Consider the following 16,639-nt stretch of genomic DNA (forward strand, 5'->3'; position numbering starts at 1 on the left):
TATGTTTTCATTTGAGCCACGGATACAGAATAATTAACCCGAAAAAACTTCTAAACCTTTTTCGACCCCAGAAAGCAAGTTTACTCCATGTTCTGGGCTCGGATATATTGCAGACTGTGTACTGTATTAATATACTATCTAAACAGACTTCCAAACAAATGTGAGCATGGAAAATAATGTACACAGAAATGAGGGGGGACACCCGGAAATCTGAGGTCATCCTGTTTTCTGCATTCCATGAACAAAATGTTACTGTCAGCTGCATTGTAAGTGTAACAATAATATTTACAGCCGCTCATTGTTGCTAACCGGGGATACAAGACAGCGACCCATAGTGCCTGGAAGGAAACTCAAAGCGCTAATTCTGCTTTACTGATCATAAGATGTAATGTAAAGTGAGCGGACAGAAATGTGGCCCCAAATATATGAAGCATTAAGAATTTTTATTAGGTACAAATCTGTCAAAGCTCAGATCTTTGGATAAGTAAATGCTTAAAATGAGAGTGTAAACAATGGAATTATGCACTTATACCATTGGTGAAGATTTGATCTCATTGTCTATCAAGAAATGCCGTCTCTATGTTTTGTTTTATATGTGTCCATTGCCTTTACTACATTGTATTACCTAAAAATACGTTTTAAAAGGCAATACAGGTATAAAATATATGCATTCTGTAATAGAGATCAGTTGAAAGGAAATGAACTAGAAATGTCGATAATAGTGTTATTGTGACTGTTAATTCCTCACTACATCTTTACCGCTATTTCCATAATATCACTAGTAACATAAAGGGGAAAATACATTATGGAAAGTAAAATATATATATATATTTGGAATAATTAGCAAACAGTACCATTTGTGCAATATTTCGGTATTAATACGGTGGTTTGTGAACTATGGCAGTGAGCCGGTACATTTGGTATTCACTAATGGAGCTGTGAGGAGAATGCAATAATTTTTCTGTAATGGGATGTAACCTCAATTCGACCCCGGCCCTGCAGATCCCGGCTCGCTGAGAGAGACTGCAGTGACCGCTGACTGACCAGACGGTGGCGCTAGAGTCCGAGCAAAGCGATTGCCGTTGCAGCTGCAGCGCTCGCCCCTCTCAGCATCCTCCCAGCTCCCCCACCAGTACACCAGTTTACCTCTAGGGGTCATCAGGCAGGATTTACGACTGGACAACAAAAGCACGTGATTGCAAGTCGTACCCCATATTTGGGTGCCTACGTAGGAGGCAACCAAGTACATGTCCCAGTCATTTCCATAATTCATCATAAATTGTGCAAGGGTGCTATAGACGCACAAAACGACCAAGAGCCACAAATCAAGCACACATATCAAAAAACAAATGAGCTCTTATTTTGTAAACTCATTTTGCGGTCGCTATCCAAATGGCCCGGACTACCAGTTACATAATTATGGAGATCACAGCTCGGTGAGCGAGCAATACAGGGATTCAACAAGCATGCATTCCAGCAGGTACGGATACGGCTACAATGGCATGGATCTCAGCGTTGGGCGATCAGCTTCCAACCACTTTAGTGCCAATGACAGAGCAAGAAATTATCCATCCAACCCAGCCTCCTCTACAGAGCCAAGGTATAACCAACCTGCAACATCTTCCCACTCTCCTCCACCTGACCCTCTCCCCTGCACTGCTGTGTCCACCCCGTCTGTCAGCGAGAGCCACCCAGGAGTCAAAAACTCTCTAAGTAACTCCAACAGCACCACGTCCAATTCCAGCAGCAGCACCACCAGCAGCAGCAATAGTAATAGCAGCCACATTGCCAGGGAAGGGCTGGGTGCTACTTCTCCTGGTGCTGAGGATGACACACCAGTTAGCAGCGAACAGGCAAGTTCACAGAACGGCCAGAGCCCTGCTTCATCAGTCCAGCCCCAGATCTACCCCTGGATGAGAAAACTGCACATAAGTCATGGTAAATAAGTCAAATTATTATTATTATTATTATTATTATTATTATTATTATTATTATTATTATTATAGAGGAGAAAGGGGGGGTGACAGAAATCAAAATAACAGGCGCTGCAATGCCCACTGATGTCTTCAGACATTTTTGTGACTACAGAGCAACCTTTATGATCAGAGCAGAAAGGGATCGAAATATTATCCTAGTTTATAGCCACCATGTCCTTAGCAAATAAAGTGATGCATAATTTAAGGATAAACTATCACACCAACTGTTATGGCTACAATTTAATTATTAATTAAGCCCATCCCTATTTAAAAAATATATATTTTTAGTGCTATGGTAAATCTGGGGATAATGTGCTGGACTGCATTGTAATTTTGCTGTGTCTTAATTCATTGTATTTCTTTTCTTTGCAGACAACATAGGGGGACCAGAGGGGAAAAGGGCTAGGACAGCTTACACTCGCTACCAAACACTTGAGCTGGAGAAGGAATTCCATTTTAATAGGTACCTGACACGCCGAAGGAGGATTGAAATCGCCCATGCTCTTTGCCTATCTGAGAGACAAATAAAAATCTGGTTTCAGAACAGAAGGATGAAATGGAAAAAGGATAACAAGCTGAAAAGTATGAGCATGGCTGCTGCAGGAGGGACATTCCGCCCATAGATGTCTGGTCTATGAAAAGTACTGGTCCAGTATTAGAACGTGGTCACAATAGACTTTCTAGGACTCTTGCGTGTGACTTCAGTGAAGAAAGCCTGTTCCTTTCCCCTTTATATTCCAGCCATGAGCCCCTCTGCTGGGTGAATATAGCTACAGATGCTTTATGTATGTTCTGTTTTGGATGGCTATGTCTTGACCATTTTAAATGTTTTAACTTATTTGAGTATGTAAAACGCTATATGTTACTTGAAAGCAACAGAACTAAAAAAAATGTTTTCAAATGTTCTGTTCTGTGTTGCATTCAATTTGTATAAAGTAAAACAAATAACTGTATATGTTGTGAAGTGTAACTATGTCTGAATGCCTACAAACCGTCTACCTAAATTTGAAGAAACTACCTACTTATACCTGTGAATAACTATGTTGTAGAGGTGACTTGTTCCGTCCAGTTTTCTTGTATTAGTTTGGTGAGTAGTGAAGCGGTGACACAAACTGTGATGCCATACAGTTAGTGCTAGCTGTGCCTTTGTGTCTCATAACTCTGCACGACCTCCTGTAAAGTGGCTGCACTTGCAGCTAGTGTATGTAATTTGTGTTTGGTTCACAAAGTTAACGATATAGTCAAGCTTGGCTGTTTTATGCAGTTGCTATAAATATATATTTTATTTTTATTTTTTATTTGTAATTTTTTTCATGAAAAAAAAATATGACTGGAAAAAAAATAAACTTTCTACTGAAAATATTGGTTTGCGTCTCTCAAGTAATACAAGTCTACTTTTGTGGATGGGTTGCACGTTGATGGATGGATTCTATTATGTACATGAAAATCAAGTGATAATAGGGCAACTTCACAGAAGTATTGAAAAATAAACTCTTATAAGTGAAATGTTTAGGACGTTAGTAAAATCTTGACTTCTTTAAAAAGTCCAGAGCAACTAACTTTATATTTGGCTTTGTATATTGCTAGATTTAGTGTCATGATGCTTATTTCATATGAATTAAATTCCTTGGTAATCTAGATTAAGCTTTCTTTTAATTATATCAATTTTCTAAATGGGTCCACAATATTCCCCCCAAAAACGTTTCAAGTTGTACTTACCCTACCTGAGCCTGGATGTAACTCCTCTCAGCCTGTAATGGAAATGAAAAGAGATCCCTTTGCTAACTGCTTACATTCTTGTCTCCCTTAAATTATATAACAGTAAACTTTATAAGCCCTAGTTCCGGCTATGTGACATTTGGTTGCCAAATGAATAGGGTTTTGTCTATAAATTAGATCGTAAAATACTCCATAACGCAGACAGATAGGCTCACTGGCTATAAAATGTCACGTGGTGCTATTAAAGTAAGTTTTATGGTTTCGGGGAGTAGACGTCCAACATTATATACCACATATCATATAATCTCACTGATGCTGGACATCATTTGGCTATTAGCAGCACAAAAGATCACGTATTACATGCAGGAACAGCGTAATTCTGCACCTCGCCCTCCATGTCTACTGACTTGCAAATTAAGGTAAGTTTTAGAGCACTTGCAGCTTGTATGAGGAAATCTAGTTATCTAGTTAGGTCCTACAGTTAATATCTGCCTAGTTTACTAGGTGAAACCCCCAAATATTTAGCCAAGGGTATTATCATATTAGAAATATTTGTGCAATATGGGCCTGTGGGAGTTATTCCATAATATTTATATTCCTAAATAACTTGACTGAATATTGGGAAAGTGAGAATCCTATCATATAGTCCCAATGGTACAATAAGTGTGTTTATAAAGTCTGGATGGGCAACAATGTTTCCTAAGCAGAGCTTGCAATCTATAACTAAGTTCACCCATGAATGATCCTTTGAAGCGCTGTCACACGATGCTGGTACTTACCTTGTAATATATACATTCAGTTCACCCATTGGCCTTATCTATCCAAAAACGAAAGTGACTCATTTGAAAGGGAACTGTTTGCAGTAGTAAGAGAGATTGCTCACATACACTGTGCAATCCCCCTGAAGATATAGGTAATGTATCCACTTTTCTGGACTGGGGAAGAATCTGGATAGGCCACAGCTGTGTGTTTACTGACATTCTGTTTTCTCTGTTAGTAGTGAGTTCACGCTGCACTGTGATTAGTCAGCAATGAACTTTATGGCCGGATTTACCATTAGCCTTTGAGATCCAGTGTTAGAATAGAGGGTGATGAAATCTGTGCCTTCATTTATATCGGTGTGAAAAAAATCTTAGGAACAATTCTATTTGGCTACTAGGTTATTCTGCAAACTTTCTTGAACTTCTTCAACTTCAACAGCCCGCAGGTAATGCTAAATTCTAAATTGTTAATAATCTAATAGGATGATCCCTTTCTGAATGTTTATTTCCTATTAAGGGTGGGGGGAGGGGGGATGGTTGGGGGGTTGAATCTGCAGGCGAAAGTTCAAACAAGTCATAAACTTTTATGGTTGACATTAGGAACATTTGGTCTCTGCCTGGCTTCCGGCTTGTTGTTCTTCTCTTTTCTTCTTTAGCATCTAAATTAACATAAAATATGACACCCAATATAAATGCCACAAAAACCTTGTTTTGTTCTTTGTTTTTATTAGTTTTTTTTTAAATTAATTAATTAAAATAAATGTTTACTCCTGCGCACCCAAAGCATCTATCTATCTATCTATCTATCTATCTATCTATCTATCTATCTATCTATCTATCTATCTATCTATCTATCTATCTATCTTCTACTTATATTATATCTATTATCTATCCATCTATAGTCTAATTATATATTATCTATCTATCTATCTATCTATCTATCTATCTATCTATCTATCTATCGTCTACTTATATTATATCTATTATCTATCAATCTATCGTCTAATTATATATTATCTATCTATCTATCTACCTACCTATGTTCTACATATAATCTATCTATCTATATCTATCTATCTTCTAATTATATATTATATGTGTTATCTATCTATCTATCTATCTATCTATCTATCTATCTATCTATCTATCTGTATTCTACGTATTATCTATGTATCTATCTATCTATCTATCTATCTATCTATCTATCTATCTATCTATCTATCTATCATTTATCTCTTCTAATTATACATTATCTATCTATCTTCTATCTATTACCTATCTATCTTCAAATCCATATCTTTAACTATCGATTATTTGTAACAGCATGGATCATTCATTTTTGTTATCTCTTCCTAATGTTTGGAGTGCTAATGATAGTAACTAAAACACGAATCTCTATTAAATACAATTTTGAATGAAAACTTTGTTATTTTGTCTTATTATCTTAATTTAAATAATGCAATTTCTTTCAAATGTTATAGATGTTAAAGAAAAACATTCCATACATGCACTACCTGTCAATTTAATCTACAAAGACATAAGTATAAAATAGCGAAAAAACACACCCTGTCTGCCTTATTTAAGACACTGGCATTTATTTATTGTATTTACCACTGTTCCTAATGTTTTACAAAATTCCTGTTTAATCTCCTCATTTTACTAAATATTTTTATTTTATTTGAATGATGTGAGATGTGAAATATATTTAAGTGCATAATTAAATTTGTTCAGTGTTATAGATTATGATGAATTTACATATAGCAGAACACTTTGTGTTTCTAACTATCAGTACATTTATTTTAATTTTGCCTTAATAAAAATCTAAAACTGATATCACACTTTTACAATACAACAGACCTATTATGAAGCAGCACACATTTTTTTCTCAAAACAACGACCTATATTTCAAATATAGGTTATGGTCATTGTAATCTACAACTACAAATACGTAAAGAAGAAAACCATATTAATATTAAAATATTAAAATATAGAGGCACAAAATAGATCGTATGTCTGTGTGCATGCATGATTATTTATATAATTGTAAATGTTTGGTTAGGATTTATCACATATAGCATGGGCAGTATAGTTTTTATACTATATTCTGCTTATATATATAACTTTTCAGCTATTTTACTCTTTGAAAATAATATTTACTCAGCGTTGCTGTTCAAACAATTGCAATTCTGTGAAGCAGTCCTCGCTTAAGGTGAAGACTGTCAGAGTTTAACAAATCACAGCTCGCTCAGTTCACTGCCAGGTTAAGTAAATGCAGAGAAGATAAATCTGCAAACCTTAGTATCACCAGCAGAGCTCGCTTCAGACCAAGTTCACCGACAGCACAGTTGCATAGGCAAGCTTTTTTTTTCTCCTAACAAAACTTACTGACTTTTTTTTTTTTAATTCAAGTAACTTGAAATACAGAACAGAATGCAATCAGCATTTAACGTTAATTTGCTGTTTTGATCTGCAGTCGCATGTCTGGGCTAAGACTTGCTGCAGTATAAATTAGCATAGTGATTAACAGTCCCTTAATGTCTGAGCTGATTCTGTAGTTTGAATTGATGTGAATATATAAATATAGTTTATTGTGTGATAAAATTGACCTATAGTACAACAAGTAAGAAATGTAAAGTGTGTGTGGTCTCAGTGTGTGTGTGTGTGTGTGTGTGTGTGTGTGTGTGTGTGTGTGTGTGTGTGTGTGTGTGTGTGTGTGTGTGTGTGTGTGTGTGTGTGTGTGTGTGTTACGAGCACAGGTCAAAAAGTTGTAGGTCAAAAGTTTAGTCTCTTTAAGCTGCTCTCTAAAGTCATCTATCCAGACAGCGTTGGATGTCAATGTTATATAGTGGACATTTTGCCTATCAGCACAAAAGATAAAAAAGTGTTTTTGAGTTTGGCTTCGATCATAGACTGGACTCCTGTTGAACTCTAGTGGTTAAATGACCTTAATTACAAATGCACGGCTAGAAAAATGATTCCTTTCAACAGTGCGAGTTGTATTTAATTGAAGTTGCCCACTAAAAGCCTAAATGAAGTTGTTCCATATGGAGCAGGTAGAATAAAAGTAATAAGTAGAAAGCTCAAATATTGATAGTTTATCAACCAATAGTCAAATTACGGTATCGATGGTAGAATTAAATTCTGAAATAACTAAATAAATCAATTGAAATAAATAAATAAATAAAATAGATAAATAAAAAGAAATTGATTTGTAATCTTATAGGCTGTAAAAATTATCGTATACCACACACACACACACACACACACACACACACACACACACACACACACACACACACACACACACACACACACACACACACACACACACAGCCTCAATTTATATAATGTTATGACATTACAGCAAATATTGTCATATTTAAATATTTCAGTGTTAAGATATTTTATTATAAGACATTGATACAATAAATAGTGCATTTGAAGCTTATTTTGAAATAATGATCTATTTATTTTACTGAGGCGTTCCAATATTTTTTTCTCTCCTTTATATTACGATTCCTAGATTACCAAACCATTTTAATTAAAATCTCGCTATATGGGATAATGCTGATCAAACAGCATAACTAACTAGAACTAGTACAAGAAAAATGTATATTATGCTGATAAGACTTCGTTATAGAATACATCTGCTGTGTGTAAACCAAAAGGTCACACTTGTATAAACTAGAAAACCTCACTTTTTTTCTTAGGTTGCAAATATGTAAATAATTTTGTCAACATGGTGTACAAAAATATATGTGTATTCCCTGTAACAAATTTATCTGTTTGTGGCATATGACGAATTTGTTTGCAGAATGTGTCTTGGTAATTTTTTTATATACCTTAACCTTGGTCTCACAACAACTTCCTGGACATCCATTAATCACAAATTAAATGTTTCCAGATCCCTTAAATTGAATCATGGTTTTCTTTTGTGGTGGTCCTTGCAGTTGAAGATTTTTCGTAGTTTTGATTGCAATCTATGTTTTCACAGAACGTTCAATATTGTAATATTGTAAATAACAAAACATCGACCAGATCTGCCACAGCCCCCCCCCCCATACCCATAGCCGTTCCAAGTGATGTCAGTGGGCTTCCTAAGATACACAGTCAACAAGAGTAATGTATTTCATAACCTCTGTAATGTGCACCTTTCCGTTATTTATTCTTAATTTTCTGTCAAGGAGAAGTGACCTGATAGAAACTCCCTGCTGTCTTAAAGACACTTGCTGGTCCTTTTAGAGAAGCTAAGTCCAAGGCCGAGGTGAACCTCAGGTCACCGAGTCTAACAAATATGAAAATGTCGGCTGGTGAACGGCAAGCCTCCTTATTTAACAAAGACTGTCAATGAAGAAGATTAATACGAAACGAAATGGGCGCAGTGTCACTCTTCGGTCATTTTGAAGCAAACGCTCAGTTGCATGATTACAAAAAATAACAAAACAAAACAACATAAAAAAACAATATAATATATCACATAAAAATGAAATAGATTTTTCATATTAACTTTTATTTCCCTATCATATTTTTTTATTAAAAAATTATTTTATTTGCCAAAAAAATAGAATAAATAATAACTGACAAATAACTGCAGAACACATCCAGTAAGCATACTTATAATGATAATGATAATAAAAGAAATAAAATGCAAATGTTGATCTTTAAAAGTTTTTTTTTATTTAAAACATGTGTAAGTGATTGCTCTGTAGAAAAATACTATCTCCATTGTCATTTTCTCAAATATTTCTCTAATACTTTTACAATTATTTTCAACAAAGCTGATTGGTAGTTTATGGTAAAGTGAGATAACCATAAATCTTGCAAGAAAATGTGTAAATGTCGGCCTGTGAGATAACGCGTGGTGGTCTTGGTTCCATACTGATAACAAAACCTCAAAGACAAGTACCAGGCCCTTTGAAATTTACATAAGCAATAAAGCCACATTAAAGGCAAACTTATCAGTGAGGTGTTTGCAATACGTGTTTTTAGAGACCAACCACAAAGCGATTTCACAGGACAATCTTAAGAACTTGCTTACAAGTAACATAGCTGCTTGTTAAATGCCGTCAGAATACAGCCGAAACGTTGAGACTCATGTCAAGTACCATAAACGATTTGTGCTTGTGATTATCGATATATATTGTAGACATGCCATTATTATAGATCGTGCTTAGTCCTCGCTGACTTTAAAGACAATAGTTATAATAGTATAATATTAATATTTCTAGAACTATTGACTGTATGGTAAAATTTCACTAATAATCCCACGCGAGTTGCAAGTAGTTACTAATATTTAAAAAAATTAAAATAAATATAATAATAATAATAATAATAATAATAATAATAATAATAATACTCCACGTCTAACCGACTTTTTCGCTTATATCTGTTTTTTTTCATATTGTTTTGTTTCATTTTTACATCTTGAAACATACATTTAAAATGAGTCACACTTTTTGTTTACTGAATGCATTGCAAGTAATATACGTTTTTTTTGTGAGCGAAATGACCGAGTCTTTTAGATGTTTCCTGTGATTTTATATGCTATTAATTTTACATACATCAATCCATTTCTGTGTAGAAGGTGAATCTGGTGAAAAAAAACACAAAAAAACGCATTTTAGGAATCTTATTGGTGCTCAGGATCCGTCTTGTACAGAATGCAAATGATTGAAAGTACACCATCTGCTCTGTTTATGCTCCATATAACAAGGTAAATGCCTCCATTTCAGTGGGGTTTTTATATAGAAGAATGAGCTAAACATATCTGTATCACAAGATTTCTATTTTCCGGATTTTTAAATATAGAGTTTCAAATTTATAATAGTACTAGATCCATGTTTTTGTTGCTCCGTTTTCTTCCTAGAGAGAAAGAAAGCAATGTGGATGTAAATGACCTCAGTAATGATCTGGCCCAATCTTTTGCACATCTCCATGCAAGTCTGCAAATACGTTACATACATGTGCACAACAAACACATTTCCCATAAATGTAAAGATTCAAGATTTAAGAGGCTCGGTCTATTTAATAAATTGGTGCTTGTGGCTACACAGCAGCAAATGCCCTGTTCTCTCGATTACTCCATAACGATGTGATTGCTAATAAATAATTCTTCTAATGTTGAAGACTGATGTCATGCAAGATAACTCTATATCCAAACTGTCTTATTCTAGATTCTCCAGCAACGTGTGGAATGTATCTGCGAGACTTGGCTTCGTTTGAACATTGACACCTATCTAATTCTGGGTTACATTACAGGGTCAGGCATCTCTGTATTTCTGTCTCACAATTGTGGGTGCACAAGGGTCCTCTTTGCGATGAGACAGTAAACAGACCCAGCAATAGAGCTCTCTAGAACGACTGCTTACCAGGCTTATGAGATGCCAATACTAATATTTACACAACCAATATAGATAACTCTTCTCTCCAGTCAGCTGGTGTACTATGAACACAGTGTGAGCTATTAGAGGTGTGATTACAGGCATGACCCCTCTTTCTCACACCATTTTACACATCTTTACACAGAAGACACAGCAGATACAGCTGTTACACAAGCTACTATCATGTTAAATGAAAACCCTGCTGCTTTCTAAGCTGAATTACAGGAGACACATATAGGCCAGTAATTCATGTCATGTATGTAAAATATATGACTTTAATATGGCTACGTGAGTAATTCAGTCACTGATTTACCACTAACTTCCCCAGTTGCTCCTCTGCCCAGTCGATTTCCCATCCCATTCTAGCCTATGAAGAATACCTGGCTTGTAGCTGAGCTCAGACTAGCTGCGCTATGAAGTGTCAAGCAGACCAGACTCCTATACAGGTAACAGGGACTGAACCCACATCTTGCACCCCAGCCACTGAGTGATGTGGCAGCACTATAGATGACTTTAGTAACATACTACATGGAGGATTACATACATTATTACATTGCAGAGCAGCTTTCCTATACAGGGATCAGGGACTGAACCTACAGCCTGCACACCAGTCACTGAGTGATGTGGCAGCATTATAGATGACAGATTAGTAACATACTACATGGAGTATTACATACAGTAACATACTACATGGAGGATTACATACAGTATTACATTGCAGAGCAGCCTTTCTGTACAGGGAACAGGGACTGAACTCACAGCCTGCACACCAGTCACTGAGTGATGTGGCAGCATTATAGATGACAGATTAGTAGCATACTACATGGAGTATTACATACAGTAACATACTACATGGAGGATTACATACAGTAACATACTACATGGATGATTACATACAGTATTACATTGCAGAGCAGCCTTTCTGTGCAGGGAACAGGGACTGAACTCACAGCCTGCACACCAGTCACTGAGTGATGTGGCAGCACTATAGATGACAGGTTAGTAACATGCTACATGGAGGATTACATACAGTAACATACTACATGGAGGATTACATACAGTATTACATTGCAGAGCAGCTTTCCTATACAGGGATCAGGGACTGAACCCACAGCCTGCACACCAGTCACTGAGTGATGTGGCAGCATTATAGATGACAGGTTAGTAACATGCTACATGGAGGATTACATGCAGTAACATACTACATGGATGATTACATACAGTATTACATTGCAGGCAGCCTTTCTGTACAGGGAACAGGGACTGATCCCATAGCCTGCACTCTGACCACTGAGTGATGTGCCAGCACTATAGATGACAGATTAGTAGTATACTACGGTACATGGTGACTTACACTACAGTATTACATTGCAGAACAGCCTTCCTATACAGGGAACAGGGACTGAACCCACAGCCTGCACACCAGCCACTGAGGGATATGCCTGCACTATTGATAACTTTATTAACATACTACATGGAGGATTACATACAGTACAACAGTGCAGTGCAGCCTTCCTGTACAGTGAACAGGGACTGAACCCACAGCCTGCACTCCAGCCACTGAATGAAGTGGCAGCACTAAATATGACTTATTAACATACTACATGGAGGGTTACATACAGTATAACATTGCAGAGCAGCTTCTCCCAGCAGAGCACCAGGTGTGATGGGCACAGCAGTGGAGGCAGAGGCCAACATTACTGATCTTAGTGCATTACTGTTATTATTAGGCAATGTGCTTGTGATTAGTATTGATCCCTGGTGCTGTCCTCTGTTCCTCAGGCATCCAGAGATGATGTTACAGCTGCAGATAAGTATATAAGGGGTGAGTGGCAATACATTTATCATCCCAGTGTTTCCTTATCCGGGGTGCAGGAGAAGGCGCTGATTGGCCGACCGGGTCACATGGGCGGCTAGTTTGCAGAGCTGACAGGGAGGAGGAGGGTTCTGTGCAGAACAGAAAAACGACAACGCCAGAAAAATTAGTATTTTTTTTTTCTTGCACTTCCACAAATTAATGGCCATGAGCTCGTTTCTGATCAACTCCAACTACATCGAGCCCAAATTCCCCCCCTGCGAGGAGTACGCACAGAGTAACTACCTGCACAGCCAGTCCCCCGATTACTACGAACGGCCGAGGGAACCCGGCTTCCAGGCTCCTCCTGAGCCTCTGTACCCAGGTCCGGGCAGCTACCCCGAAGCCAGCTATGGGTACAGCCACATCGCAGCCGGCCATGAGGCTGGGGTCACCCAGGAGGGGATCCCCAGCAAGGGACACAGCCAGTCTCAGCAACTTCTACAAAGCCACGTCCTCAGACAGCCACCCCAGCACTGCGAGCCTATAGGAGTGTCCAATGACAGCATCCATACTGAGAAGGCTGCTGCTGGGTTGAAATGCAAGGAGCCAGTCGTATATCCTTGGATGAAGAAAATACATTGCAACACAGGTAAGTGTGAGCTCTGTGGCCCCAGCATCAAGCAACGTGCCATGGGGTGACCTGTGCTGTCTGATGGCCATGGTCAGAGAAGCCACCCTCTTAGTATCAGTGGCTCTTAACTCCAGGATTTATTGGAGTCAATTTGTTTTAGAAAGTAATTACAGATCCCATAAATATAATTGCCCTGCTATTGACTCTGGGCCGTGCGCCTTTGATGCCTTTCTCTCCCCTAGTCCCCCATCACCAAGCTTTATGGCACTCTGCTGTGTGCTGCATTGTCACCAGCCTGAGAAACTTTTTATTCTAGTTATTTATTTCTGTCTTATCTATACAATGGTGCCAAGTCATTGCCTAATGATTATGTTCCATTGCTTTTTCTCTCTGTGTGCTCAGTTAATCCAAATTACACTGGAGGGGAACCCAAAAGGTCCCGGACTGCGTACACCAGGCAGCAGGTGTTGGAGCTGGAGAAGGAGTTCCACTTTAACCGCTACCTGACCAGGCGCCGGCGGATAGAGATTGCGCACACCTTGTGCCTGTCTGAGCGTCAGGTCAAGATCTGGTTCCAAAACAGGAGGATGAAGTGGAAGAAGGACCACAAACTGCCCAACACTAAGATGCGATCTGCAAATCCTTCAGCTTCCAACCAGCAGTCAAAAGTACAGGGCCACCAGCACACAGATGGGTCAACAACACCATTATTATAACTCCTAATTGCATTGATCCATAATGCTGGCAATCATTTGGACCAAATGACTATGGAAAAAACTTTATAATACCACATAGCTCCCTGATATTGCTGGATACAAAGTCTTAGAGCAATCAAGGACAATTGTTCTCATCACCAAGGAAATACATTGAGACTTTTCGTCGTTTTATTTATGTATTTGAATGTATGCATATAAAATAACTATGGGGTATATGTGTACATGAATATTAACGTATAGTTCTTTAATGTCTACATAGGTAGCAAACTATTTTGTATACAAGATGCCTACACCACAGATGCGTTTATGACATAATATGTGATAGAGGTATGGACCATCCAATATATTACACATATACAGTACATATAGCTGTGGGTATGTAATAAAACCAAACATTTTTCATGATTTATTTAATGGATTATTGTGGATTTAAAGGAGTCGGATTTGTAAATACAGGCGGACATAAAAAGCATTTCTGTAGAAACAAAGTAACTGTTTTCCTGCTTAGCTCCTTGTCTGAGATAATGTGTTTGACACTCTCGTTGGATGTTAGCAATGCTGTAGAAGGCCTTTGATCGTCTAGATGGCGAGGAGGGGGCGCCGATACAGTATAAGTGGTACATGTTGTGAATTTTGTGCTGTATTATTGTGGTGCTGACCTCGGAGAATATTCTGTGACAATTAAAGTTTTCCAAAAAACATCTCACAGCTGTTTCCTAAACGTACTTATTTTTAAATAGTCATTACTTTAATATGCACGCACATACCGAGTGACATACACTGGGTTTGCACACATACTGCCATATACAAACAGGTCAACAACTGGCAGTAAATGTAAAGATTTAAAACTATATTACTGTCACTAGGAAGATAAGTCTCATAGTGATTATGTTAAAATGGTAGAATGGATAAAGTGATAACTGCAGCTCACTAAAGTTTATATGTATGTATATGTCTGGGTGTATATATATTGCATCTATCTATCTATCTATCTATCTATCTATCTATCTATCTATCTATCTATCTATCTATCTATCTATCATCTATTTCAATGTAATCTTTTAGAATACTGAATGAAAGCATACATTGTAATCCTGTCAAATATTAAATTATACATGACCTTTAGCACGAGATGGAATTGCAAATATATAACTAAAATAAGGATTTTTTTAAAACATATTCCGTGACATGCAGCAAAATGTATACCAAGTACCTCTCACAAATCAGTCACTTCTATGGTAAGAGCTGTACCTGCATTCACATTGTTCTCACATATTGTTTGCATTTATTTTATATTTGATATACTACTCTCTGACTGTATACAGTGTATATATATATATATATATATATATATATATATATATATATATATGCGTGTATGTTCATATACATGCTATTTCTGCTATTTCTTCCACATAAGAATATCTTATAACGACTTATTTGTACCCCACCAGACGCGCTGAAGGATTTCAGTTGGAGAAGCAAAATCTGTGCAGAAGCTATGTCACTTCTTCTGAAATCGGAGCCATCTATGGTGGATCGTAAATTTATTAACCAATTACACACGTTCATACTGGAAATTGAAGCTGGATAGAATAGAACTGAGGACTCTTCCATAAGGTACAGCGATGTTTATAAAGTGTGCTTATTTTATTTATTCTGTGAGTATCTATTTTATTCACTATTTTGTGAAGCGATGTCCATATATACATTTTCGTGGCAATTATATATGTGCGTATATTTATATATACACGTATACATTACACTTGTTGCACAAATGTATATACACTGTATATATATTTGTATATATAATGTGTGTGTGTGTTGTAGTTTGTTCTTTGCCATATCACATTCTCTGCCCTTAGCTAAGAGTTCATCCAGAGGACACGTTTCTGTCTTTTGAGTTTTTTTTTTCTTTTTTCTTTTTTTTCGAGAAAGGCAAGCTGACCTCCAAACCCTTGACCTTTAGTATTGAATTCTATGTAAAATGAACCATCCCATTTCTTTAAATCTGGACCTTGCAGCTTCTGAAACCTTTATGTTATCGTCCAATAAAACAAATGTTTTTGGTTATATATATATATATATAATATATATATATATATATATATATATCATCATCATCATAAACAAAGGATTCCTTCTCTCTTCCTTGAAGCAATATCGGTATCTTCCTAGATCATTGCTTGCCTCTGGTGCATCTCTGATGCTAATTAGCAAAATTCCTAAGATTTTGTTCACGTTGCATCTACACTTGTTTACTTGTAAGACTGCAGTTGAAATAAGCGAAGTCTTATTTGCATTGTACTAGAATGAAGGCACCACAAGGAGACAAATATAGCAGATAGATAGATGGAGGAGAGAGTTTTATAGCTGTAGCTGAGTGATTGGGCTACATTTAGTTGAATGGCACAGACCAGGACAAGAGTTCATGCATGTTATGAATGTGACAGGAGAAAAGGTGGAGAATACTACTTATACAATGGAGCATTGCAGCCATTTCTCTCTTATCTGTAATTATCCTTTATAACAATGTACAAGCCAGTCAGTTCTCCAAAGCATAGTCTGCGCCATATGTTCTGATCACAATGTTACGTTGGGGACGATGGCAACCATATTTAATTTGAGCTGACCAATATGCTTAAAATGTAGAACTGA

At 37.1% G+C, this 16,639-nt stretch overlaps 3 protein-coding genes across 3 annotated transcripts in view; all 3 read left to right on the plus strand.

Annotated features, from left to right (window-relative positions):
• Nucleotides 1-1,145, plus strand: part of HOXA6 (homeobox A6) — a 2,838-nt gene extending 1,693 nt beyond the window's left edge. The window contains exon 2 of the mRNA XM_088461444.1: nt 1-1,145. This exon is cut by the window's left edge and continues 468 nt beyond it. The gene's annotated coding sequence lies outside the window, so the exon portion shown is untranslated.
• HOXA5 (homeobox A5) lies at nt 1,069-3,490 on the plus strand. The gene is made up of 2 exons (XM_088461446.1): nt 1,069-1,938; nt 2,349-3,490. Exons 1-2 carry the CDS (start codon nt 1,350-1,352, stop codon nt 2,597-2,599), a joined length of 840 nt encoding a protein of 279 aa, XP_088317572.1. The 5' UTR covers nt 1,069-1,349; the 3' UTR covers nt 2,600-3,490.
• A 9,285-nt stretch (nt 3,491-12,775) lies between these two features.
• Nucleotides 12,776-14,687, plus strand: HOXA4 (homeobox A4). Its single transcript, XM_088461442.1, has 2 exons — nt 12,776-13,283; nt 13,668-14,687. Exons 1-2 carry the CDS (start codon nt 12,854-12,856, stop codon nt 13,979-13,981), a joined length of 744 nt encoding a protein of 247 aa, XP_088317568.1. The 5' UTR covers nt 12,776-12,853; the 3' UTR covers nt 13,982-14,687.
• Nucleotides 14,688-16,639: the final 1,952 nt, after the last annotated feature.

Source organism: Taudactylus pleione, unplaced genomic scaffold (assembly GCF_031769625.1).
Source record: "Taudactylus pleione unplaced genomic scaffold, aTauple2 ptg001052l, whole genome shotgun sequence".
NCBI lineage: Eukaryota > Metazoa > Chordata > Amphibia > Anura > Myobatrachidae > Taudactylus > Taudactylus pleione.

What these genes read in the sequence shown, in the direction of transcription:
- HOXA4 (XM_088461442.1), top strand. Translation starts at nt 12,854, where the DNA reads ATGGCCATGAGCTCGTTTCTGATCAACTCCAACTACATCGAGCCCAAA. An exon ending in GAAAATACATTGCAACACAG is followed by an intron (nt 13,284 to 13,667) that starts GTAAGTGTGAGC and finishes CTGTGTGCTCAG; the next exon opens with TTAATCCAAATTACACTGGA.
- HOXA5 (XM_088461446.1), top strand. Translation starts at nt 1,350, where the DNA reads ATGAGCTCTTATTTTGTAAACTCATTTTGCGGTCGCTATCCAAATGGC. An exon ending in AAAACTGCACATAAGTCATG is followed by an intron (nt 1,939 to 2,348) that starts GTAAATAAGTCA and finishes TTTTCTTTGCAG; the next exon opens with ACAACATAGGGGGACCAGAG.